Here is a 26927-nt window from a genome sequence, read left to right on the forward strand (position 1 = left end):
TTGCTCCCTTTTCATGGGGCTATTATTATTATTATTATTATTATTATTATTAAATAAATGGATGTGGGTTCCTGGAAATTTTAAGACCTTTTCCATTTTCATGCAACCTGACAATAAGTGCACAGCCCCCAGTGTCATCAGCTGGGCTATAATCTTCCTGGACATGACCTTTGTCACTACTGTATACTTGTATGAAATCAGGAATCAAGAATCATAAAGGGTAAAATTGTTTTCATATATTTTATTTACAGTAATTTCTATATCTTATAAATCACAATTACACGCACTTCTAATATATAATCTCACATCACATTAACATTCTAGGTTATGCAGTACTTACTCAAATTCCCTACAAATAATCATTTTGTGCAGCCAATTTAAGCTAATGCTGGTGAGCTTCTCATCTGATTGGCGGTTTCTGATAAAATTGGATTAACAGAATTCAATACATCACTTTCAGTGATGTTGCTAGGAGTGATTTTCCTCGTTGATGAAGAGCTTTCATTGGCTGTTTTCTTTTCTGCTGATGAGCTACAGTATGAGGCTGTCTTTGAACTGCTGGGAGTCAGGGTTTTAGCAGAAGGTGAGATCCTCTTGACTACTTTGTGCTCAGTAGCAGGGGTTGGAAATAATTCCCTGGAGATGCTGGATCTCTTCTTCCCTTTGGCCTGCAAGCAGAAAACCAGGAAGTAAGCAGCATGTAACAAATGATAGGCTAATGACTATAATGGCTATAACTGTTATGATTATCTGTTGACTCCTCCTGCTCTAATACATAATTTCCTCTTCGTACAAAACAGTACATTGATGCAACTGAGACAATGTTTGTAGCATCCTAGTTTTGTCAGTTGGCTCAGTCTAAGTAAGAACTACTCTAGTGCAGCCTGTTTTCATTTAAAGATGAATAAATCTCCACTTAGTAAACACTTAAGTTATAACAAGGTCAAGCTTGAATTTATGACAGCTGGTGCAACCAGCTGCTGACTACAAACAATACAAACATAGCTGCTATGTCTTGTGTGTGTGTGTTGCACCTTGCACAGGAGATTAGACTTTGCAGAGGGTGCCACCGATGCATGTAAACAAACATCTTGTAGGTCAGTCTGTGACAATGACATGTTTTAGATTGACTCTTCTGTATGTGAGCAGCTCTGCACTGCTAAACACTGTGTAGTGTAAATGAAGCCAATACAAAAATGACACTGACCAAAGAAAAGAAAATGTGATCACACTCTACATTTTGACACCACGCTACATTATTTAGCAGTTAATGAAGTTGCTATAACCATTAGATACAAAGCATCATGTAACACAGCGAGGGCCAAAACATCCTACTTGGCAATGCTATGCACAGATATGACCAAGGTCAGTCTGAACAATAATATAATAAGTCTTCTAGGTCTATTGAATTCTCATAAATATTCATAGGTGGGGTGAGCGTACAGGTCGACATGGGCTGCGCTCAGTTTCTCAGTCATGTCAATCGTCAGAGCAAAACATGCTGATCATAAATATGCATCACGCAGGAAGGAAAAACTATAAATATTCAATGGTGTCTTTAAATATCATGGACTTGAGATGCATGCAGCCACCCACCCCCAAACTACTGCAAACACAACTACAAAGGTTTCCAAAGCTTGAAATTCCTGTTGACTCTCTTCCTCATGTACTCTGTTTGGAGCAGCGGATGTATACTGCCTGATGGCAGATATTAACATTTAATGGCAGTTAATGTGAGCACTGGGTGCTTTTTATACAGTGACATTAGCTGTAGAGAGATAGAAGCCCTGCTTCTTTGCAAACTTAAATCTTACTGTCATCAAGCAAGTAAAATTTGATTATAAAGTATATTCAAGGGGCCATCACTGTACAACTGAATACAAGTTACTGTTTTACAATGCAGATAAAGGTTTGTTAAACAGGCCGCTCAAATCAAGTCAAACTCTTCATTACATATGCAAACCTGTTATGTTTATAGTCAAAAAACAAAAGACTGGCCCTTACCTTGTCTTTGTTCTTCTCTCTGCACAGATGTCTTTGAGCTTTCTTGCGGAGGTATTTCCTCCCCACTGAATGAATGAGATCCTCCAACCAACCAACCTGAGTACACACAGACACAGACCTCAGATACAGGTTTATATCACTGGTTCACCAAATCTAACCCCAATCTTGAGGAGGCGCACCTGTTCTGTAAACTGAGAACTGTGTTTGAGTTTCAAGGCGTCCTGGAAGGAAGTTGGGATATAAAATATCAACAAATAACTACCATTTGTAACCCTCAATAGCCAAACGGTGTTTTTCATCCCAGATTTTACTAAAAGCTTTGTTTTAAATGTTTGTTTCATTTACACTGACTGATACTAGATAATGAAAAATGATCCACTCTGTACGAGTTCAATGAGAAGCTGCAGCACATGGGTTAGATTATCTTTTAAGCTTCCCTTTGCAACATTCAACATTTTAATGAGGTCAAAGTTGAAAATCATCCATGTTCTTTAAAGTTCTATGCAATAAGTGTGCATTAACAGTTGAACTGCTGGTGCACAAAACACAAACATACTGTACATAACCCCAAATATGTTGGTGCATAATGACAGATAACTACTCTAAATTGTAGTATAGTACAATGTCTCCATTATTACTGTCACTTGGATTTATTACAATGTTACACAATGTAACAATTTCATTTGGCAGATGCTTTTATCCGAAGCGACATACACATGAGAGTTAATATCTAGTCAGGAGAGAACAATGCGAGTAATTGCCATAAAGCTAAGTTCAGGTCCAATAGGATGTAGATGCAAACAGGCAGTGTATAATGGCAATTTATTTTTATTATTATTTACTTACTAGAATGGTCCCATTCAGTTAGTCATATGAACATGATTCAATGCATGCTATAATGCTACTGTACTGTGATCATTGATATGACATAAAATATTTTGATTAACCAGAAGAAATTCTGTTTGCAGTCTGGGGTCATTAATTAAAATGACAGCTCTGATGGAACTCAGGATTTCTTAAGATGACTGATGTCTGGCATGTGAAGAATCACAGAAGGTAAATGTCCCTTAGATTCTGGTACCATGTTGAAAAATTTAGATATTAATGAAGTCACTGGTACTGTGTGATCTGTGCAGAAATTTTCTGTAAATTGTCTATACAACCCATTAGTCATAAACTTTCTTTTTAGTTTAGATTGAAAGGTCTATCAAAATACAACTTTAAGGCAGACTAACAAAGTGAAAGGGAAAACTCAGTATACATGAAAGGTTTTTTGAGTTTGTATTTTTGGAGAAGTGTGTCTGCCCTAGCCACATAAGGGGAAAAAAAGACCAAACTGACCTCACCCCTGGGTGCTAAAACAAAATCGGGAAGTCTATCTTTAATGGGAAATTGTATTTTGCTGTTTTCAACTGGGGTCATCTGACGCTTATGTTCCTTGCCCTTTTGGGATTCTTTTGTACTGAGGTTGTCATGCTCCAAGAGATTAATTTCCTAAAAAAAAAGCTGCCTGTAGTTTTTATTAAATGTTACCTAAAGTATTTGTTAAACTGTTTTTAGCCACAGATGAATCAACATTTGTTGTTCTAGTGAGTCTTTCTGGCAGCAGGACGGTGTGATATGTTTTTAGCCCTGCTATCAGCATGGATCCAGGAATAGAAATGTTGGTCAAATGGTTGCTCCACCACTTTGGTCCACACTAAAATATCTCAACAGTTATTGGATGGACTGCTGTGTATATACATTCATGGTCCACAGAGAATTAATCCTATTGACTTTGGTGATCCCCTGATTTTTCCTCTAGTTCCACATGAGGTTACTTTTGGGTGAAATGTTTTAACAACTGTTGGATAGTTTGCCACTGATGAAATTTAATTCACATGTTCATGTCCCCCACTGGATGAAATGTAATTACTTTAGAACTACCTAACCTGACTTTTCATCTAGCACCATCATCAGGTAAAATTTACAGTTTGTCCAATACATTGTTCTATGACCAAATGCTGATGAAATAAACTGCATTTTCATCAGCCTCAGCTACACTTTGCGTTCATTAATAAATGTTATGATAGTCACCGAGACCAAGCACCATTGTACATAAGTCACCCTCTTGTCATCATCGGACATAGACTTTGTTTCTGGTTCTGGTTGACAGCTGGTGGGTTGTTTGTATGCTCTCTCTTTGTAAAAAATTAGCAGATTCCTCAGGTTGCAACAACATTAGATCAGCCTGATCTACTCATATGTAATTTTATGTAGTTTTTCCAAGTTGTATCACAATAAAATGACGGAGCAAAACTGAGGATGAACTTGTTTTGTTTTGCTAATCTTGTGCACCCAACAACGAGAAGCACCAAGGGAAACTACAGTGTACCAAGATGCTACCAACCTCCTTTTTTCTGGAAAAAAAAAAAAAAATTTGCCAAATTTTAGCAAACATTATCCTAACTTCTCCCCTGATTCTTTCCCCTATAATAGTACAGGCCTGGTGGCCCGCCAGGCCAACGAGAACCGCAGCCAGGCCAAAAAATATTTTTTTTAAATGCCAAAAATAACGCCAAATACCCATTCATTCGGAAATCAATAGCGTTTGGGAGCCTCTGAGCAGCGCTGTTTTGAAACTTGCGTCAATGTCTGTGTTGTTGCCTGGGAAACTCCAGGTAGCGTAGCTCCTTTTAAGGAATAGGGCAGTGCGTAAGCGAGTGAGTGGTTAAGTGAGAGAGTGAGTGGCAGAAAAGTGACGGTGAATGTGAGCAGAGGAAAAGGTTAGCAGTAAGTTAAATGTACAGTACAAGCTACAGTGTGTCAGTTAAAAAATGCTGCAGCTTCTCAAGACCAAGAAAAGTCTTGTCTGTTCTTTCTACATCTGCTGGAAAAGTGAAGGGGGTTAGTCTGGAAGTTAGCAACAATGGGTTAGCCTAACCTGAAGACGCTAAACAGAGAAATAGAGAACGGAGAAATGTGTGGCTGTGTGCACTGGTTTTAGAACAACTTCTGTAAGTGCTCTTCTAAGGGTTACACATGATTTATTAATGGCTGCAGACTCTGGATACTGCTCTGTATTGGTGCTGCTCCTTAGTGCAGCACACCATCGATCACACTTTGCTAATTAATAGACTCAAGGATAGGGTGGGCATTTCTTGAACAGCTCTGGAGTGGTTCTTCTCCTATCTGTCAAATAGAAATGTTATGTCTCAATTGATTCGTTCACCTCTTCACCTGCACAGACAACTTGTGGCATACCTCAAGGATCAATTCTTGGACCAGTTCTGTTCTCTCTCTATATACTACCATTAGGTTATGTCATCCATCACAATAATATATAATTTCACTGTTGCAGGTGATACACAGCACACTTCAGAGCTGCTTCACTGATGTGAGAGACTAGATGTCACAAAACTTTCGTAGTTAAACTCTGACAAAACAGGTGTGCTTCATCATGGGCCCTGAGCACCTCCACAATCAAGTCCAGCCACTGCTTGATACCCTTATCCCAAATATTAAGGGCACTACTAAAAACCTGGATGTTATCTTCGACAGTGAGCTAAGCTTTCAACAAAACACACACACAAAAAAATGGTACAAGCATGTTTCAACCAACTCAGGAATATTTCCAAGATCAGAGCAATGTTATCTTGTAGCAATACAGAGAAAAATATTCATGCTTTTATATCTCCATGCCTGGCCTATTGTAACACCTTGTTTACCAGTGCCTGAGCTATAGCCAAACTTCTGACGAAGACCACATCACCCCAGTTTTAGCCTGTTTGCACTGGTTACCAGTTTCTTTTAGAATCCATTTTAAAGTCTTACTCATGACTTACAAGGCTTTACATGGCCAGGCACCAGAGTACATCAGTGAACCCTTGCTATCCAAAAAAACCTCTTAGATCTGCTGAGTTAGGCCTGCTAGCTGTTCCAGAGGTAAGGTCAAAGGGTGATCAAGCTTTTGCTGTACTGGCACCTCAGTTTTTGGAGCAGTCTTCCAGTTCATATTTGGTCTGCTGACACTGTTTCTGCTTTTCAATCCTGTCTTAAGACACATTTTTACAGACTTGCCTTTTTGCCTGACAACTCGTCTTACAGCTTTATTGTGCAACCACCTGATTTTAAGTTTATTTTAATAGTTTCTCTTGTTTTACTTTTGGATTCTTTCATAGAGTCTTTTCATTGTGTGCTTGTATTTTGCTGTTCTTGTGTTTTTCTTTTATATTTGTGATTGTTTATGTGGTGCTGTTTATGAAAAGCACCTTGTGCTCCTGGCTTGAGAAGTGCTATACAAATGAAATGATTATATTATAAGCCTCACAGAGCTGCTAGCATGGCTGTAGACTCTCAGTCTTGTTAATAGTTTTTGGACAACAATGGAGCTCTTTGGCAAAGATAAATAAGATATCAGGCTTTGGTTACTTGTTAGTAGAGTCTATTCTTTGTTGGCTTTGGTGTTTTCATGGGATTTAAAATTCATGAGTGAGCTTCTTGTTCCTTCTACTTGTGAAAAGTTGCCCAGAATACAAATGTCATTGTTATTAAGATATAGGAAGTATATTCATAAGCTTTGCTGTATTGGAAGCTTTGCTCACAGTATAAATTAGGGCTGAACAGCACTGAGCTCTTCCACTACAGGCTGTAAACTAGCAGAGAGTAATACTGTTTGGACAGGAGGCACCAGGTTATGAATTGGCTGTTTGTGAGCCAAAATAAATCCCCCATTTCTCTCTCTCATTCTCTCCCTCATTCTTTCTCACTTCTTCTCCCTATCCCTTCAGCCTTCCCCTCCTCTCACACAGCTTTAACTCCTCACTGCCTCCTCTCCTTTTCTTCTTATTTGCCCCCTTTTCCCTCGCTTTTCTCCGTCCGTCAGGGATGTAATTACCTGCCTGCTTTGGCTTCAGCACTACCATCTTTCATTTCGCAAGGCTGGAGTGTAAACGAAGGGAGCAGAAAGAGGAGAGAAATTTGAAAGTGAATAAGTGATGGAGAGGTGAATTAACTGGGTTTTGTGGGACAGAGACAAAGCACACACACATGCTCACTAGTGTGTGTGATGAGTGACACCTGTCAGGCTGACAGTCATATCTGTCGGCTGTAATCATCGTGGGCACACAGACAAATGCAGAGAGTGATGGGGGCTGTGCTGGGAGGGATTCATGCCCTGCATACATATTCCCACCTTCCTCCACTCCAGAGTGCACAGCTCAGCCTATGTGCATTTAAGTCTGTGTGCACACCACTGAGCTGGTCCACTTGAACAAACAGTGTGGGTGGTTTGGGAGGTGGTAAATTAAAATAAACAAACCTTTTCAGCCACCATGACAGCTTCTGTACAGCATATAAAGTCTCACTTTCAATAAACGCTTAATGCTAATGTACTGTTACAGTTTCTCCAGTTATAAGAGGAACAATATACACAAGGCACAGAGTTCACAGCTTGCTGCACATTATATTGTTATGTAAGTTTGTCTAAAAGCCCACTATAATGGTAGATTACTTTTTGATTCCTCATTAAGCATAACATTTGCAAAAACTTGTGTTTTTTGGTGTCACTTTCTCTTGATCCCTTTTGGTTTGCATGTTGCAGCTAATAGCTTTATTAATGGTTAATATATCAGACAGCACAGTCCATTGGAGGGATTATCCTCCAATGAGCCCTCCCATTCATTTGGGGACAGTGTGTTTACATGTAGAGAATTCCAGCAAAACAACAAAGTGTCGTCCGGCAAAGAAGTTTAACCGGGCTCAACTTTTATTGCAATACGACGCAACATCATCTGGCAAGGGGCTGCATTGAGTATCAGTGTTTTGGCATCTGATAAGCCTTTAAATGCATTTATCTGTACCTCCAACTGGACTTCCTAGATTTAATTAATTGTGTCACCAGTACCTTAAACAACAGGCCCACACCAATGCAGCCCCTTGCATTGTTTTAATGCAGGGCAGTTTTCAGTCTAAACGCAGCCTAACTGTGTTCAGACAGAGCAAGAAGTGAATTTCAGGTGCGGCTCAATTACATAAAAAGTCAATGCAAAGATGCGAATTTATCGGGGGGGGGGGGGATAACAGAAAGAACCAGAGTTTCTGGTGAGCTCTGAGTTCAGTCAGAGGCTGAACTGAACACTAACACAGAAACACAGACACCTTCCCACAGACGTGGTCGCGTCATGCCTCTTTTGCTAGCTAGCTGATACAAGAGTAGCGTAGCTCCGTTAAGGTATAGGACAGTGTGTGTGTGAGTGTGAAAATGTGCGCGTGTAGTTGTGCGGGCACAGAGAGTGACAGAAACGTGACGTGAATGCGAGCAGAATAGAGGAAAAGGTTAGCAGTAAATTGTCAGTACAGTAATAAATGCTACAGCTCCTCAAGACAAAGAAAATACTCATCTATCGAAGGGGGTTAGCCTCGAAGTTAGCAACAACGCATTAGCTTAACTTGACCAGGCTTGCTTAAGGTGGACTGACTTTTAAGGCGGACTAGCAATTCTCATTTTAGTGTCAGTCTCAGCTGCTCTTTAAGAGAGAATCATCATAACTGATGTGGTTTGCAGTTCGAGGTGTCCTGTCAACAGTTTTACAGATGTCTCTCTTACAGTGGTGGTCTATGGGGAAAATGCTTTTTGGGCTGCAGAGGTATTTTTCGTTGCAATACCGCGAGTGGACACTGGGAAAAATTGGCTGCAAGGCTGAGCAGTGGAGCCCTATCCAGGCGCTATATGTTGCTAGATGATGTCATGTGTTAATTTGCATATCTATGATGTCATGACATAATTACATACATTCAAGATTTTAAAAAATCTAAAGAACATTAATTTAAATTAAACTAAACTGACTGTAACTATTTATATCTAAATAGAGCAGCTTCTCAATGTGCATCTAAATCTACCTGTAGTATTAGTAAACTGTTGTATCGACTCTAACTGAAGTATCATTAATAAAGAGATGATCATGCACCGGATTAAATCTAAATAAATAACTGTCTATTTTGACAAAACAACATCAAACTTAGATAGTAAAGTTAAATCATTTAGAATAAAAACAATGAGGATCAATGATTGGTCATTAGGTACACACATTCACAGCTCATTCATGACTCTGTCTAGCTGATGATTGGTTGCTGTTGCTCTGTCCCACCTACTGAACAGTCAATCCAAGGAGCTACATTATATTATTCTATGAGAAATACTGGCGTCTCCCTTCAAGGAGAGGAGTTAAAGTCTGTTCAAAAAGTTGCTAGATATGTTGCTAGCCGCTTTTATGAAAAAAAGTCGCTAAAGGGGTCTGAAAGTCCCCAAGTCACTAAGTTGGCAACAGTGGTTTGATGTTGACCATCTGAGAGTAGCGTGTTAGCGTACTAATTTGCTAATTAGCACTGAGCACATAGTACAGCTGAGGCTGAATCATTAGTTTTGCACATATTTGATCATAGAGCAAAGGACGAGGTGAAAGTTTGACTTGATGATGGTTAATGCTAGATGAAAAGTCAGGGGTTAGGTACTAAAGTCACTTAAGTTCATCTTGTGGGGAACATTAAATGTTGGTACCCGTTTTTATGGTTATTAACCCTATATTTGTCAAGATTTCATTCTGGACCAAAGTGAGGACTCAAAGAGGACCGCAGATTTGCAGATTACAGTGAGGTCACATTAATGATTGAAGGCTTCACTGTCTGAAAGAAAAGAAGGAATAATTACAGCAACCAATAACTATTTCATCATACATTCAGGCACTGAGTATTTTATTAAGATAGACTTGAAAAAGTCAGAACTTAACCTTCAGGATAAAGAGCAAATGTCTGGAAGTCGTCAGACCTTAGTTGCCCACTAAACCTCATGTTAACATCTTCGAAGATACTGATATATATTTTTGGATATTTCTGGCTTTGGGGTAGGATTTAGGATTGAGGATTTTCAGGCAGGCAAATGAGACATCTGACTGCTCACAATGTAATTTCATTGTACCCTCTGGCATTTAAGTAAAAGAAAACATGATTTAGTTGACATATGATCCATATTTTAGCTGCATGATGCATAAGTCACATTTTTGTATTATAAAATACGGTGCCAAAAATATCATTGCACCCTCATGGTAGAGGGCCTCTACCACATCTGCCACTATTGGTGACTGGTAGTGATACTGCAATTGAACCTGAAAGGTCACTGGAATGTGCAGCATCTTGTATCTACTGCATCAATTTAATACTAGAGTATTAAGGCTTTTCCACAGTGGTTACAGATGCATACCAGCTTTGCTGCCTCAGCTGTCCAGGCTGGACCCTCAGCGGGACTATAGTGACATGCTGCGGCCCGACATACCACTGCTCTGAAGTGAACTCCTCTCAACCATAGAAAGTTAACAGCATAATTTAAATGAAACAACCAGGAGAGTTAGCTTGTTTGTCCTTGATGCTAATGATATCAGACTGGTTAACCAACAGCCACAAATGGGCGTTATGACATGGATACTTCATCTCCATGAAAGAAAGAAGAAGACATCAGATAACGTGAGTCAGATACAGCTTCTCTCTCTCTGTCTCTTTGGTCACTAATTTCATCTCTGATGGTTAAATGTCTCTGTGGCTGTTGTGTGAATTTGTCTCCTTAACAAGAATGCAGCAGAGATCATATAATATGTTGTGGGTAGTTTGCTTGTTGGAGTTACAGTGAGCTGTCTGGACTCACTCATTCATTTGGAATTGATCCTGTTTTTAATTGTTTTTTTAACAGTTTTTAATTTAAGTGGTTGTTCAGTCACCTGTTGATGTTGTGTGATTTATGAATGAGTGTGCAGGTCTGGCTGCTTGCTTGTAAGAATTCCTTCATTCTTGTTTGTTTTTAAGCTGAACCGCATATTGAGTAATAAACTTAAAGTAACTAGAACTGAGACATTTTAAATACTAAAAGTAACTAGATTAACAAGTGTTAACATGTCATCTTTGTAGACTATATTTGGTATGTTGTCTATATAGATCAGAGTGTGTAAGTCATGTATTTGATACATGCATTAATACTCTCTGATGTGAACCTACACTTTTAGATCTGTGAATGTTTTTCGTGTTCAGTCTTTCTAGTATTCAGCACTGATCTGAACCTGTATCACATTATAAACTTTGTGATACTTTATATATTTCTGTATACTAAGAAAATACACAGGAAACACGTGTAAATCATGTGATATGTTTGTTTTTGATGAGAACATAAATCTGTTGTCACAATAGAACAATACTATAAATTTGAAGTTAACTTTTTTGGTAAAATGACACATCTGAACCACTCCACAGCTAAAATGAGCTTCATAAAGATAAGTTGATAAAGATAATAAGTACAGATATTTGCGTTTTTATTCTAAAATATAGTTAAAATAAGTAGACCTACAAGTTTTTTGTTCAGTAAAGAGAGAAATAGGGCTCCTTCATCAGTAGTAGCATACTTTTTGAAGTTTAATCTTTTATTTTATACTTCTCATGCATAAATAGGTGCCTTTGCCAGGGATAAAAATCATAGCCAATGCACCAAATTACACCTGGACCCCCCTAGGTGACTTCATGCCTTCAGCACTTGTTATGGACACCAGTAGAAAATATTTCAGTCAAAAAATGTTTTCTCACCAGCACCCATGCCTGCAGTTTTCAGATGTACAAAGCACATTAAGAGTATGATATGATCACACTATGACATCACTACTTGTTCATCTGAGAGAATGGAAATCGTTTCATGGGCCTGTGGTTGAACTTATATGAACTACTGTATAATACGCTCTTTAACTGAACCTCTGTTGCTCTGTCAGTCCACTCAGACCACAGACAGTGCTGTCAGAAGTAGTATCCAACAATCCTGCTAACCTTTCCAGCAGGAACATTAAAACTCCTCCCTCCTCTCTCCTACACACAAACATATACAGAAATATTTTTAGGACTATGAGTAATGGATACATGAAGTGTTATGTACATCGCCCACACACAAACTAAATTAGCATCTCTGTGGACAAGAATGGAAGTGAATTTAAAAGGATACATTATATTGAGTGGTAGCAGTCCACTAGCATATACTGACCTTTTGGAAAAAAAAAACCCCACTCTGAATTATAATTTTCCTACTATAATGCCCCGTCTTAGAGGTTTCTAAAACTTGTATCATGAGTGCACCACCTAAACACTGATTCAATGACCGGCATAGGTCAAAGCGACCTGGCAACAAGAGTATTTGCTTCTCCAGAGATTGTAACCGGACCTTTCGAAAACAACTCTCTATCTTTGGCTTCATGAAGTGCTCTGTGTATTATTTGGTAAAGAACAACTCCTTATCTATCTCTTCTGGTTATGCAGCTGTTTATTTAACCTGAAGTGCTGTGTGTATTGGTTGGTACGATTCCAGACGCTATCATGTTTTTTTTGCTTCTACATAACCCCCCCCCCCCCCCCCCCCTTAGGATGAATCCTTCATCATACCAGTTTCAAAGACAGCGTGTTATACGTTCATTTTATATGTGTTAAGGTACAATTGGATACTCAATGTTGTGAGAGCAACCAGTGTAGTAGATATGAGAGTACATAAAAATGCATAGGCTATATTTTCAATATTATATTATTAATTTCAGTGAACTAGTAGCAAGATTCACATCACATTGACACATACATTTTATACAAAGTTTTGTTTTAGTTGATCTCTGGCACATATTTAAACTCCAATTTCATTCAGATTTACAGATGAACATTTTTGAGTCTAGTAAGTGTTTTTTTTTCCACATGGAGAGATTATGTTGATTTATAGGACAGGTCTGGACTACACATGAATTTTGTTTGTACCGAAAATTATAAATAAAAGAAATGCTCTCTTAAAGCATACACACATCACTTCACATCTCTTTATACAACTGATTTTTTAAAAATTTATTTGCAGCATCATATCTCATTCTGGCCTTATTTATACTTTCTTTATTATTCAGAAGTGACTATGATATCAGCATAGACATCTGTATGGTAAACTGTCCTCCTGCCCATTTTGGCATGTTAATTTGCCAGTTGTCTGTGTGCCTGGTTCCCCAAGTAGAGAAAACTATTTTCTGCTGTTTGGTATTGTCAGCGGGATATTCATAAAACACCACATCAGCAAGGCCATGCCTCAGTATAATAGTTGGCAGTCCCAGCACTGTGTTGGGATGTGTGTGTTCAGTGCTAGTGCGGAACTCACAGAGCACAGCGAGGGATCGTTATCAGCTTAAAAAGTTCACTACCATCACACCACAGACATAAAAATGTGGTCTGTTCTAATTACTTAGCAGGTAATCTGATGTGTTCCTTTTAAAATGACCTAACTTTAGAGTACCTTTACACCTAACCCTCATCTGTGAAAATGTAGAGTTGCAACACATTCTACAGACTTTTCTGAAGCCTGTCCTCCTTTCAATGTGAGGACACACACAGACTTGTACACACATGTGCAGTGCTCCAAATGGCCCAGAGACCTTTTCTACAGTGTCTGCATTGTTGAAACAACCACTGCAATCAATAAACACCACAGGGCTCATTTATCAAGCAAGATATTAACGAATTTAGAAGGGTTAGGGGGTTAGGGTTAGGGCCAGGGTTAGGATTAGGGTTATGGCTAGGGTTAGGGTTCAGTCGACAGAAAAACCAAGCATCTGGTTTTCTTTTAAGGTACAAGAAAACCAGATTTTAAGAAGTTGCAGATGAGGCATCTTAGGAGAAACATGACAAAGCTTAAGAGATGCAGACAAACAGACACAAAGAGGGAAGGGAAGGGAAAGAGAGGACCACAGGAAAGGAGGAATAAAGAGCGAGACAGAGAGGGAGGAAGGAAAAGATGAAGGTGAATTGGAGAAGAGAATAAAGTGGGGGCCAGTGTCTGGAAATAGACCCAACAGAGACGAAATAAAAAAGCACCACCATCACCACTGCAGCAGAGCGGCACAGTCCGCAAATTCCCTTATAGATATTTTATGGAGCGGAAAACATTCGGTGCACCCTCAGTGTTCTGGCCAGAACTGGGATGGAAAAGAGGCCAAAAGAGGAGAGAGGAAGAGGAGAAAAAAAGGTGAAGTGGGCTGCAGTTATTTTTATGTAATGGAATTTTAACGAGGGGCAGCAGACATCAGGAAATGGCTCAGTCAACTCAGAGAGCAAATATACTGTAAAATATATATGGCTGCTGTTGTGTCAAAACATTAAAACTTCAGGTTGGGAATTCTGAAAATGTTTTGGGTCAAGTTAAGTTTTTCATGGTTGGTCAATTGTGTGCAGAGTTCATTATGAGGGGGGCCAACAAAAGTCATTCAAAACATAAGTGGCCGTCTGTTGAAAATAGAAATGTACATTTTCTCCAACCATTCACTCCTCATTTTTGGAGTTTCTTCTCTTGTGCAATTGAAACATACTGTTGGACAATGCCTCAGATAAAGCATCAGTCTTACCTTTGAGTATTTTGGCATTGTAGCCATAAAAACAGCTACTGTGAGGTGTACTGTTAAGTTGTTATTAGCGCCACAAAACGTCTAAAGGAGGATGGTTGGTCAACAAAGCAATGAAGCCTTGAGATGGGAGACTGTTTTTCATTTCCTTTTTCCTTCCAATAACTGTGTCTTTTAAATGAATAGTTCCATATTTTGGGAAATGTGCTCATTCGCTTTCTTGCCAAGAATTATATAAAAAGATCAATATCAGAGTTTGAGCCAGGAGGTGATTAGCTTAGCATAGCATAAATAGGCTTCTGGAGGGGGAAAACAAGTTAAAAAATACATCTACCAGCACCTTGAAACTGTAATACGTGGTCTAATATTTTGCATGTCTGTTTTCTGAAAGTATTTTTAAAGTGTAATCTATTAGACTTGTCTGTTTTACATGCAAAGATAACTTTTTTGGGAAGAAAAATGGTTGCTTGTATGACTTAGAGGTGACCCTGGTAACAATCCACAAATAAACTGGGGTTTTTAAAATAACTTTTGTATAAAATTTAATCTCTACTCCAAATTTAATCCACTCTAGCGGCTGCTTTGCAGCCGGTGGAATCAAGCCGTTAGAGTGGTGAGTCAGTGTATTTTTGACCTTCAGACAGTCAGTCAGGCTAGCTCCTGGACTTCCAGTCATGATGCTGAAGCTAATCACCTCCTGGCTCTAGCTCAGATATCCCTCATGTTTGTGTGTTAGATGTAGGTAGGTGCAATGCTGGTTTGCATTGAAACCAGTGTTAAGCCCAGAGTTGCAGCTTATGGTCGGCGCCATCTTTTCCGTTTGAGCCAGGACCTTCCAAATAAGGAGTGCGGGGCGTTGCCTTTCACGCTTTGGAAACAGACCCCGCTACCTCAGACCCAAACTGACACTAGCTTACATGGAACACTGAGCTTGTGCTAGCTAACACGGCAGGTATTGTTATCAAGTAACATCAAACTTTCCAAAATATTGCGACAGTAGTCCGACAGCGCAAGTCCCAGAGCTGGGGAGCGAACTGTCAATCACAGCTGTCAATCAACAACCACTCAGCAGACATCAAAGCTACTATACATCTTTATATGTTATTATCCGAGCAATAATTTCCAAAATAACCACCAGCACACTTATTAGAGGACCTGAATTTAGAGATTGAGACCATAATGACTCATTAAAAAATGATTGACTTACTATTTCATGAGGGAAGTTGATGCTTTTTGAATGGGATTTTTTTGAAGCCATCATCCAGTGACCATCAGTGATATTGCACTTAAAGGGACTTCTGCACTAGCTTCAATTTCAAGCAGTGGTTGTTTGCGCTGGAAAACAACACATTTTGTTGTTTAATTTAGACGACGTGGCAATTGCACAGAAAATAGTCATAATTTTTCATCAGAGTGTTAAGTCCCCTTTTTTCTAGTCTCTCCAGTTCTTAGGGGTTTTTTTCTCTCTTCCTGTTACCCTGCCTCTGTCCTCATCACTAAATTAGGAATCATGGCAAACGGCTCAAAGCAAATCACATTTTTTGGCAGGGTACTGTGATTTCATATATTAAGTACATATGGCAGTGGGAAATACTCACTTCTGATTGCTTCACAGGTGTTTGTTAAAATCATACACCGGGTCAACACAGTTCTGAATCAATGTGCAATTATTATATTGAAATGAAGTTAACCATAGCAACAAAAAATCAGCTCAAACTCCATACTTCAAAGCCTTCCACCTACTACATTACAATTCAAGTTTTTAATTTGTATATTTTTATTTTAGATTTAGCTGTTGATTTTTTAACACAAATAAACAAATCATTCACTCTACAAAATATCAGTCAGTTTCCCAGAGCCATTTGAATATAAATACAATACATAATAATATAAAATACATCTACAGTTTGAGCACATCACTTACATATCCAATCTTTTTATATTAATGTGTAAGAAGGATGTTTCAGCTTTCAGTCTTGAGCAGCCCATTTTTAGCATCTGTCTTCACATCTGGCAAAATCTGTTGCAGCACTGACAAAAAGTGTGGGGCCACAAATTTTTACCCAGACATGCCATTCACAACCAGTAATAACAATATACATGAAAGACACATTTTTATTTTGTATCTGTGCAACTATTTACCTACATGAGAGCAGCTGGGTCAAATTGATCCACAGACATCATTGTTGTATATAAATTTAGTATAGACGTATTACAACACATCAGTGTGTCCAGATTTCACACCGAAGGTCATCACCATAATTGAGGAAAAGAGATGGTAGCCAGTATTTCAGACAACTCCAAAGTAGAAATGGGTCATATTATAGGAGGGTTAAAATAGATGGATAAAGAACTATTAAGATTGATTCTATTTTACAAGTACCACTGTATGTGTAGCACTTTATTTAAAGATACAATATACAAGTTGTGGAAATCCAGCTAGTGCTAGCATGAGACCACTCTGCTCCTTCCCTCCCTCTCCCCTCCTCCCTAATGCACTGGGAGCTTGCTAGTCTCTAAGTAAGCCATAGTGATGTCTTCCAGCAGCTAACGCTAGCGTCGAGCCTCAGTACAAGAGGAGTGGTAGGCTAGAAGTGTGCTCACATATTGATTGACAGCCATAAGCTCCCGCCCCTGACTCTGGCCTTCTCTGAGTGGTTAAGAGGGCAAGGCTCACTTAAAAACTTGAGAAGGGAATATCTCTGTACTGCTGCCAGGCTGTTCAATGAGCCTTTGACAACACTTCTCCACATTAAGATGCGCTTGGGAGCGTATTTCAACTAAATATAAGAAAAACATACATACTGTAGCTTTAAATACATATGCTGGGCTCTTCAGATTAAAAGCAGCGCTCTGTTTGAAGTACATATTCAAACATAAAAACAAAAATCTGTTGAAAATGTTGTCAGCCATTTGTAATAAAGTCTTTTTGATGAACTCTCTTCCTCTGCGTGAGTGCACCTGAAAGTGGTGAGTATTCATCTACTCATCTTTTTGTCTTGACTTTCAGATCTCTCGCTTTTCTTAATAATAAGGTTAAGTAAAGAAGAAGATACATGACTTTGTGGTCAGTTATAAATATGGTGGAATGGCATCTCTCTGGCTTTTGATGTTAAAATTGTGGACAACGCGAGAAGAGGCAATTAAGGTTTTAATCCAGGGATGCAGTAATGGCAGCAAATGGCGGGCTAATCAAGCCATTAGGATGATTCGTTACAACATAAATAGTGGTTACACGCAGACAGGCAGGAGGACAATGCAGTTTGGATGCAGTCGTAGCACAGCGGCTGATGGTGTGATTAATATAGACCATCAGTAACAGCAGCCGTCTCGCTTCACTGAGCGGCAGACAGACTCACCTAGCGATTCCCCGTTCTCCCAATACACACACACACACACACACACATACACGTTAATGCACATGTGCACAAACATATACACTTATCCCATTCTTTATCGAGTCGCAGGAGAGGTAGTAAAGGAGGGAGCTGTAAGTACTCTGCCTTTCTTTCTTCCTTCTTTTCTCTCAGCCCACACACTCCCCTCCTCTTCCTCTTCCACTACGCTACACTGCCTCAGAAGCCATCAACTCTACTCCACCTCCATTTTTCCTCTCTGCCTCTCTCCGCTCTCTTCCTAAATCACTTAACTGTACTAAATCAAAAAAAAAAAGTCCCTCACATCTTTACCTCTCGCTTCATCCAGCTTTCACTTTCAGGGAGTTGGCTTATGGACGTGTTGAGTTCAGGAATGTGTGAGGACTCTTATGCCTTTAAGAAGGGTGTAAGGTGCCTGTTGTGCTATTTAAGTAATTAGTAGAGAAAATGTCTCGATGTTGGGGCTTTCATACGTTGATGTCTGGAGAAAACTGAATAAATATCACAAGGTACATTTCACTGTTCATCCAAAAGGCTTCTTCAGTTCTAACAGTTGTTGGCATGATACTGGCTTGTATTCCTGTGACATGTGACTGCTGATATTTCAGTACAGTAACTTACACATTTCAATAGTTGCTAGGAAGCTTCTCTCACTCTGATGGCAGTCTCCAGGCCTTTATGCAAGTAATATTTCTCTGACTGTCACATCCTTTGACCACCTCTCATATTAGTCATAGACTGCTTTGCCTCAGAAAGAGGTTTTTAAGCATCTAACTCCATATCAGACTGTATATTCCTTCTATTTCTGTCACAGTACAGCACTCTGATGACACGTCGTCGGCAGCTGTCGTAGGCTAATATTCTCGAGTCCTGTAATACAAGGACTGGTACTGATAAATGTATTATGTTTTCGTCTGGTTATTTCTGACAGCAGGACAAGAAGCTATGCAGTGTAAAATTCTTCTTTTTACTCTTAGGTAACATTTTTATGAAAGAACTTGTCCACAATCAGAGCAGAACAAACTACATAGTAGTTTAGGGGCGTTTAAGCTAATGATCAAATCTCAGTCAAGGCAGATGGACGCCCACCTAGAGCCCGGTTCCGCTTGGGGTTCCTTCCTGTTAAAGGGGAGTTTTTCCTTACTGCTGTCGCTAATTGCTTGCTCATGGGGGAATGTTGGGTCTCTGTAAAACAAAGAGTACGCTCCAGACCTGCTCTATGTGAAAAATGCCCTGAGAAAACTTCTGTTGTGATTTGGAGCTATGTAAATAAAACTTGGCTTGACTTAACTCACCTCCATAGAACAGGCTGAAACCAGTCATTTATTTAAGTTTACCTTTAGTGAGCCTGGTCAAGTTAAGCTAACGCGTTGTTGCTAACTTAGAGGCTAACCCCCTTCGATAGATGAGTATTTTGTTTGTCTTGAGGAGCTGTAGCATTTATTAACTGACACACAGCCTGTACTGTACATTAACTGCCAGATTGACAATGAATATAGGGGAAACACTGGATGTATTTCTTGTCTAGATTATATATTTTACAAATGTTGTTTCAATGTTTGGTTCTCAACTTAGTGTGATAGTAATATCACTGTGTTATTGTCGAATATATGTTTGTGAAGAAATCCTATTCCTAGGCTAGTTGAACTCTTGACCATTGCTTCTCTCTGAGGGTTGTTTAGTAACCTTCAGGGTTAGCTATGAATATTTCTGTTTCTGTAGAGTGATACTTAAGAACTGCCAAATCGCCAGAGAGAGAGGCTGATTCTAGGTGGTATGTGCTCTCTCTTAGAGATATGATGCATTGTACTTCTGATTGTATTATTTCATTACATTATTTCAAAACCTGACAACACTCTTTGTGTGTTCATTGACTGATCAAGCAATTCTCCACTACTTTCTCGTGGGTGGCCCGGCTCCTCCAATCCACATGTGGAATTGTCGTTGGGCAATATACTGAACCCCAAATTGCTCCTGCGCCATCGATGTGTGAATGATTAGATCCTCCTGATGAGCAGGTTGGCAGCTTGCATGGCAGTCCCTGCCATCAGCGTATGAATGTGTGTGTGTATGAATGAATGTGGCTTGTCATGTAGAAGCGCTTTGAATAGTTGGAAGACTAGAAAGGCGCTATATAAGAGCAGTCCATTACCATTTACATTTTTGGGGCTTGTCCCTGGGATGCTAAGCCGCTGACCTTTTTCCCGGGAGAGTTGACCCTGGTCCTGCCAGGACCGATCCCAGGAGATTGCAGAAACCTTGGGGTCCTGTGTAAGTTGGGGTCTTTTTACAAGAAGACTGAATCTATAGGCAGTTAATCGGCAGGGTAATTCTGTGGAAATTGCATTTGTTAATTACTTCCAAATTCAAGAAAAGAGGGTTTAGCTTTAAAGCATGCATTGATGGTTGTTGAGGTTTTACTGGCGCCATAGATACTCTAAGCTTAGAGGTTGAATTAAGTCTTCTGCTGAGGAGGTCCTCTCTCTCCTCCTTTTCAAGTGTGCCTAGAGGATGAGTGTGCAGTCAGGAATAGTTCTCTGGATGCAGGGCTGTGGAGTTTGTGTGCAGGCGAGACATGCTGGTTCAGGCAGGTGGATTGGAAAATGTGTACATAAAATGATGTCATAGAAAAAGTGGGGTTTCAGTCCCCATTTCAAGGTTACAGTCCTTGATAAAAGAGCAAAAATGAGGCAAGACCAAAAAAAGCAAATGTGAGCCTGCGTAACTAAAAGCCAGAGAAAAAAGGGGTTGAAGTCCCCTAGGGCTAAAATACCAGGCGAGATGAAAAAAGCAGAAATATGTGAGCCTGAGTAAATAGTGAAAAGCGCTTAATACGGTTAAAGTCTGTGCTGTGAACTGTTTTTATCTGTCTGAATTTCTGCATTTTGCTGTGCAGGTATGTGTCTGGAGCTCCTGCCTGCAAAGTAATTAAATAGAGTAAAGTCAAGGAAAGACATACCTTTCCTAAGCAAGTGCTAGCAATAAGTTGTTGAACTCAGGAGAGAGAGAAAAATAATTTGACTGCTTTAATAAGTAATTAATGATGCCTGGTTACCCCTTTGGTGACATACATCGCATGCATTACCAACCTCCTTTTCTTACCTCTATTGAGATTATTGAACATACTGAGCAGTTGGTGTGTTGCACTTTTATTAGATCTTTTGGACAAAGAGAAGACAAAAAGGTTTTTGTTTAAAACACTGTCAGTGTTGGCCTGCATGTCAGCATGTTGTATACTGTTTTTATCTTCACATCTCCAAGTGCTGGCTGAACAACATGCTTTCTCTCCAAAAATACAAGATAATTGTATTTTAGTATTTGGACATTTGTATAATTGTTACTGAAAGTGTGATTAATACAGTGTTTACAACTACTTCAATTAACAACAATGTGTAATGCTTTCTTTATGTCTCTGAGGTTTTTGTGCAATGATGTAAACATTTCCATGACAAATCAATAGTCATAATATCATGTCATAACATTTAATGAAACAGATATGTTACTTTTTGGGAATTTTTATTTTAGAATAATGCTTTAATCATAATTCTGCTGTTTGTTTTTGATCTTCTAGAGTAAGTCTCACATTATTGCGTGCTTGTTTAATGAATATACATCTTCGCTTTAATGAATCAAATCACGGTTGTCAAATGAAATCCAGGAACTAAGGAGAGAAATGAATAAATAAATTGCTATCGAATGGAAGAACAAAACATTCCAGAAACGTTGACAGCCATAAAGCCTTCCCTGGCAGTCAGAACAGCAGACGTGAACAGCAGCAGACGTTGTACAGTAACTTGCAAAGCACAGCTGGTTTGATACCCCTCACTGCTGTTTGAAACACTGCAATGCTTGGCTGGACCAACTTTTTTCTCCTACAGCGATGCTCTGAATAAATGAACAAGGACTCGGACAGTGCTCTGAATTCGTTAACTCTGCGGTTTGGCAACAGCGTGCTCTTTGACGAGTCATATGCAGATACAAAACATATTCTCGGTGTTTAAGTTGAATATTTTAAATGCTGTACGTTCTGCCTGGTCAGACTGGTTGTTAACGGTTAGAAACAGAGGAGTGGTGCTGTCAAGAAATGCCAGAACTGCTGTCCGATAATGAATTAGTCTTCCTCTTGTTCTTCGCTTCCGTATTGTTTCACTTGACAGTTTGTTAATCTGTTGTGTGCATGTGTGTGTTGGCATTTCCCTCCAGTATCATGTTTGAACTCATAGTAATTCTTTCTCTGATTTTGAAGAAGATCACTCAGAAACATTTGGCTGTTTTACGTATGTTGAGTGGAAATCTGTGGACAAAAACGTTTATATTGTTTCAGCAGTGTAGGCTGTTGTTACTTCAGATTTCAGACTTCACACTCATGCTTGATAGGGAGTTCAAGTAGCACAAAACTATTCAGGCACAGTTCCAATTTCCACCCTGAACCCTCACAGACTTTGAATAACGTCACCTGTATGATCAGTATAAGGTAACCTGAGCAGAGGCATCGCTGTAAAGATAGATAGTAATGTGTGAAGCTCCTACAGATCATATCATGATCATATCTTTATATAATGCAGAACTAAATGCAGCACTTGCTGATATATGCATACAAATTAAAATTATTTTTATTATTTGATTTTATTATTTTTGGATTCCCCCTGACATTGTTGACATATTAGAATCTATAAATTGTGGGTAAATCCTCTCAAGAAAGTCTGGTAAAGGGCTGAAAAAGGCGACGAGAGAACCCTGAAGCACTTGTCATTTGCCACTGATGCCTTGCAGACTTGAGGAATGACTATCAAAGGCCCTCTTTACACCTGGCATTAACATGGGTCTTGAGTGATCCGATAACAAGTGGACAACTCTAAGTACGTCTGTTCACACCTGATATTAACATGCGTCTCCATGTGCTTCTTAAGTCACCACTTATGATCGGATCTCACAAACAAGATGTTTTCTGGTTTTGATTTAATTTCTATTCCAATTGCCGATTTTGAAGAGGAAAACTGGGCTAGGGGAACGGGAAAAACAGGAAAAATGTTTTTTTAATTCTAATGAAATACAGGAAAACCAAATAATGCATTTTTTTTATCCTGTTATCAAACAAGTTGAACACAGCTTTGGACAGAGGGCACATGTACTGGGAGGCAGCAATGCAATCCCTGTGCCTAGTCTACTGGAAAATAGAGAACGTCAGTTGAGAAGGCAGATCTCAATGCGTGTTGGGTGCGTTCACACCTATACTAGAGCTGTCCACTTGTGATCAGATCACCTGAGACGCATGTTAATGCCAGGTATAAACAAGGCCGAAGTCTGTGAGTCTATAAGGATGGTCATTGGAAGTGGGCCTTGGATTACAATCTTTTTGGTTTTTTTTTAATATAATTTTAGTTTTTTTAATATCTACTAGGCCTATTCCTGCTAATCCTGACAACAGTTTATGCGCTCAAACAATGCCTCAGAGCTGGATACTGCACCTGAGCAAAGCCCCCCATAACAATCCTACTGCAATACAGTCCTGTCTCCTACAAATGACGTTTACTGTATATATCAATAATTTGCTTTCTCAAATATGTTCATATAAAAATACTCTGCTTGGAACAATAAGGCATGTCTGATATGCCCCCACCCCCCCCCCCCAAAAAAGTATAAGTACCACTTTAAAATCCTTAAAATAGCATCTCATTCTCCCTCATTAAAAATTCAGTAATCTATGAATATGCAAATATTGTTCATTTCAGAAGTTTATCTGTTGGACACAAGATATCTCCTGCTTTATTGTAAAGTTTATTCTCAGTGTATGTGCACTGGAGGATTCAAGTTTCCACATCACACATGTGTAAGTTGCATATTGGACCACAATTGGCTCCATACTAGTTGTGATGTCACAAATCATGCTCGTATGCCCCACCCCTTAAAATCTGGTTTTCAGTGAACACACAGATGAATGTGAAGACAGCATTCTAGTGTCAAACTCTGCACATACATCAATATGTATAGTGAAGGTCAAACATCTAACTGTAGGAATACGAGGAAAAACATAATTTTGAGTGAGAAGGGACTTTAATAATCAATCAAGGCCAAGATCCTGATGTCTGTGAATTTCTTCTAATACATTTGATATGAACATTTTCGGCGTTTTATTAACAATCATTTTAGAAAGGCAGCATTGTGTTCGTTTCAAATTTAATATAATATAGTATATGCAATTCAGTCATAAAATCTCTCTACTAAAGGAAGGAATCTCTTGTTCGTATGTATGTATGTGTATCCGTCACATATCTTAACAATAATTCATCCAGTCAACTTCACACTTGGCCTATGTATTGCTGAGGAGCCAAGGAAGTGCAGTGTCGAATATGAAGTTGTTTGGATGAGAGATTCTTGAGAAATATATAAAAGTACCTTATAAACAACTTTGTTTCTGCTTCTCCTTCTGCCCACGGGGTCAGCGAGTGGAAATACAGACAGTGCCGCTCTGCCAATGCAGCCCTCATTGTTGTCTGAGGGGGAGATTACATCTGTAGTGATAAGAACTACCATAGAGAATGAATTGAAAAGAGAGTGAAGCTCTACTGTTACCATTACTCATGTGTGGGAACTCGATATGTATGTTCAAGACATACTGCAGGATGTCTCAGGCACGTTTTGAACAGGCACTGCAGTTCATTCCAACTTCAGCTCAGCTCCAAATTGGAGACTCCGGATAGTCTGAGGTGTTTAGGGAACATGGTTCAATTGTAGCGTCTACCGATAGTCTGCATGTGAGGTGTTTAGGGAGCATCGGTAAATAAAAGCATGTACCGATAGTCTGCATGTGAGGTGTTTAGGGAGCATCGGTAAATAAAAGCATGTACCGATAGTCTGCATGTGAGGTGTTTAGGGAGCATCGGTAAATAAAAGCATGTACTGATAGTCTGCATGAGAGGTGTTTAGGGGACGGGCACTGTTCTCTCTAGGTACTGAGAATTCGGTCTGTTCCAAACAGGCACATTTTGAATGGCCACTGCACCAGTGGCCTGAATATTAAAATCTAGTCTTTTCTCAAATATTTTACCATGTGCATACAATATATAGCCATGGTCCTCATCTTTTTTCTTTATATTATAAATAACATATTTGACTGATATTTGTTCATTCTACAGAAACATCTCCAGTCTAAGCGGGTAATGACCATTTCTTTGCTGTCAAAAGTAAATTGGATTTTGGATACTAGTAAAACTGTAATGCATATAAAGTTATTTGCTCTAAAGAACCAATGGGTTGCTTCAGAACTTCTCCTCTCAATTAGCTCAAACAGAGTTTAATATTTAGTGTGTTCATGGTCCTTACAGAGATTTTAGTTTCTCTGCCTAGAGGAGGCTTCCTCACGGCCACGAGGCAGAGGCAGAGCTTATATTCACATTTACAACAGCTCTACCAAAACAAACTAGACAAAGAACCAGGCTGTCATACAGTAGTCTGTGTACTGAGTTCAGCATTTTTCTCCAGTATCTCAATTTATTTCTTTTCAGTCCTTGGGTTTATGAATTTCATTCACAAATCTGAGAATAGCTGCAGAGATGCAACTGATTTGACCTTCCATTTTCTATCTACTGCAAAATAAACAGACAGAAAAGAAACAGTTGGGTTTCTTGGTACCAACAGGCCAACCATAGCATTTGACAGACTGGGTTCCAGCAAGAAACAAATAACAGCTATTAGTGAGAAACCCAGTATCCACCCTGCCTTATATACTATATACTGCCTTACACATCTATTTTCTTTGTAATTTCTGTATTATTTATGTAGGATGGGCATTGTTATCTAATGGCTGCACCAGAGTAGATGATGGTTATATTTACCTTTTTTTACCTGTAAATATAAGTTAAAATATAAGTATCTAAAGAAAGCCAGCCCAGCCTTCTTTTAGATTACATTCACACTAGATGTTTCTGCAGCACATAAGGAGCTTTATAAGCTTTACAATCACAAGTCAACATAGATTTTTAAGACCCTCAGGGTTTTCCCATTGACACTTTTGGCCACACCAAGTCAAACCATTGCGTTTCCATCACCAGTTTTGCTGCGCTGAGTTGCGCCAAGTCACACCCGAGATGGACCATCTCTGGAGTTGGGCCAAAGCGGCCCGCCTCCAAGCAGGTTGCGGTCACATCTCGCTGACTGCAGCCAACTGTGACGACCCCCCCCTTCTCCCTGCTTCTCCTCCTCAAACAGCTGTGTTGCACCGCGAGACTCAACTCATGTCTGTGGAGACCAGAGAGCTGTTTTTAAAAGTCTCTGTGTGTTCAGCTCTCAGTACTTTTGTAGCTTCTAACTGAATCTCTGTGGTTTAAAGTTTAGTTTCTCTCCTGTGTTCCTGTTTGTACTTTCGGAAATCGGCTTTATTTTATCGTTTCCTGATCGCTGAGCTGCGTTAAGTTACTGCTGATGAAAACATTTCCTGCTGCTGCTGCTTCATATTAAAAGCTTTCCACTGACAAACTAATGGAAGGTTTTTATTGTGAAGAATTTATAGGAAATAAAATGTGTTTATCCACCGTTCAACAGCTGTGACTTTGACCACTAGTCACAGCCATGATGTATACAGGCAGTGTGTCATCAGTTAAAGACACACCTCCAAGCAGGTAGCCCTGTTGTAATGAAGATGCAAATCCCTGCCGTGCTTGGCTGATGTGCCAATTCAAACTGAATCAAGCCAAGCCAGCACATGTGTATGGAAAAGGCCTACATCACAACCTTATCCATAGCTTTGTCATCCTGCTCATTACTGCTGATAGTGGCATCAGATCAGGAAACACTTCTATGTGTCATTTTGGAGTGAATGGTCAAACTATGTATCTGTTGTTTAATTTGGAGGACCTGTGGGATAACCCTGGTGACTCACTATGATGTGATCAGGGTTACTTTTCAGACTTGACAAAGCTCCTCCACAGTCACAGAGGATATTATACAACTGACTAGAAGAGTTTTAGATGTGTAACCTTTACTGCACCTTGACCATAGTGTAGTTGCCATAGAAGGATACATGTAGTAATAAATGATATAAAAAATGACGCCATGAGACATCCAGGGTTTAGCAGAAATGTCAAATATCAATGGTTCTGTCTGTTGAACCAGTGGTGGGTTTCAACAG

General features: G+C 39.3%; 1 protein-coding gene across 4 annotated transcripts in view; it reads right to left on the reverse strand.

Annotated features, from left to right (window-relative positions):
• Window positions 1–242: 242 nt before the first annotated feature.
• Window positions 243–26927, reverse strand: part of LOC121899939 (spermatogenesis-associated protein 16-like) — a 117323-nt gene continuing 90638 nt past the window's right edge. For 2 of the 4 annotated variants that reach the window (XM_042415720.1, XM_042415719.1), the window contains 2 exons: window positions 2005–2100; window positions 243–668 (listed from right to left, as the gene is read on the reverse strand). In XM_042415720.1, coding sequence (XP_042271654.1) covers window positions 378–668; window positions 2005–2100 — 387 coding nt within the window. In that variant the 3' untranslated portion in view covers window positions 243–377. Of the gene's footprint in view, window positions 669–2004; window positions 2101–24196; window positions 24295–26927 lie in introns of all 4 variants that reach the window. The other 2 variants (XM_042415721.1, XM_042415722.1) reach the window with 2 other exon arrangements.

Source organism: Thunnus maccoyii, chromosome 7 (assembly GCF_910596095.1).
Source record: "Thunnus maccoyii chromosome 7, fThuMac1.1, whole genome shotgun sequence".
In the NCBI taxonomy this organism is placed as follows: domain Eukaryota; kingdom Metazoa; phylum Chordata; class Actinopteri; order Scombriformes; family Scombridae; genus Thunnus; species Thunnus maccoyii.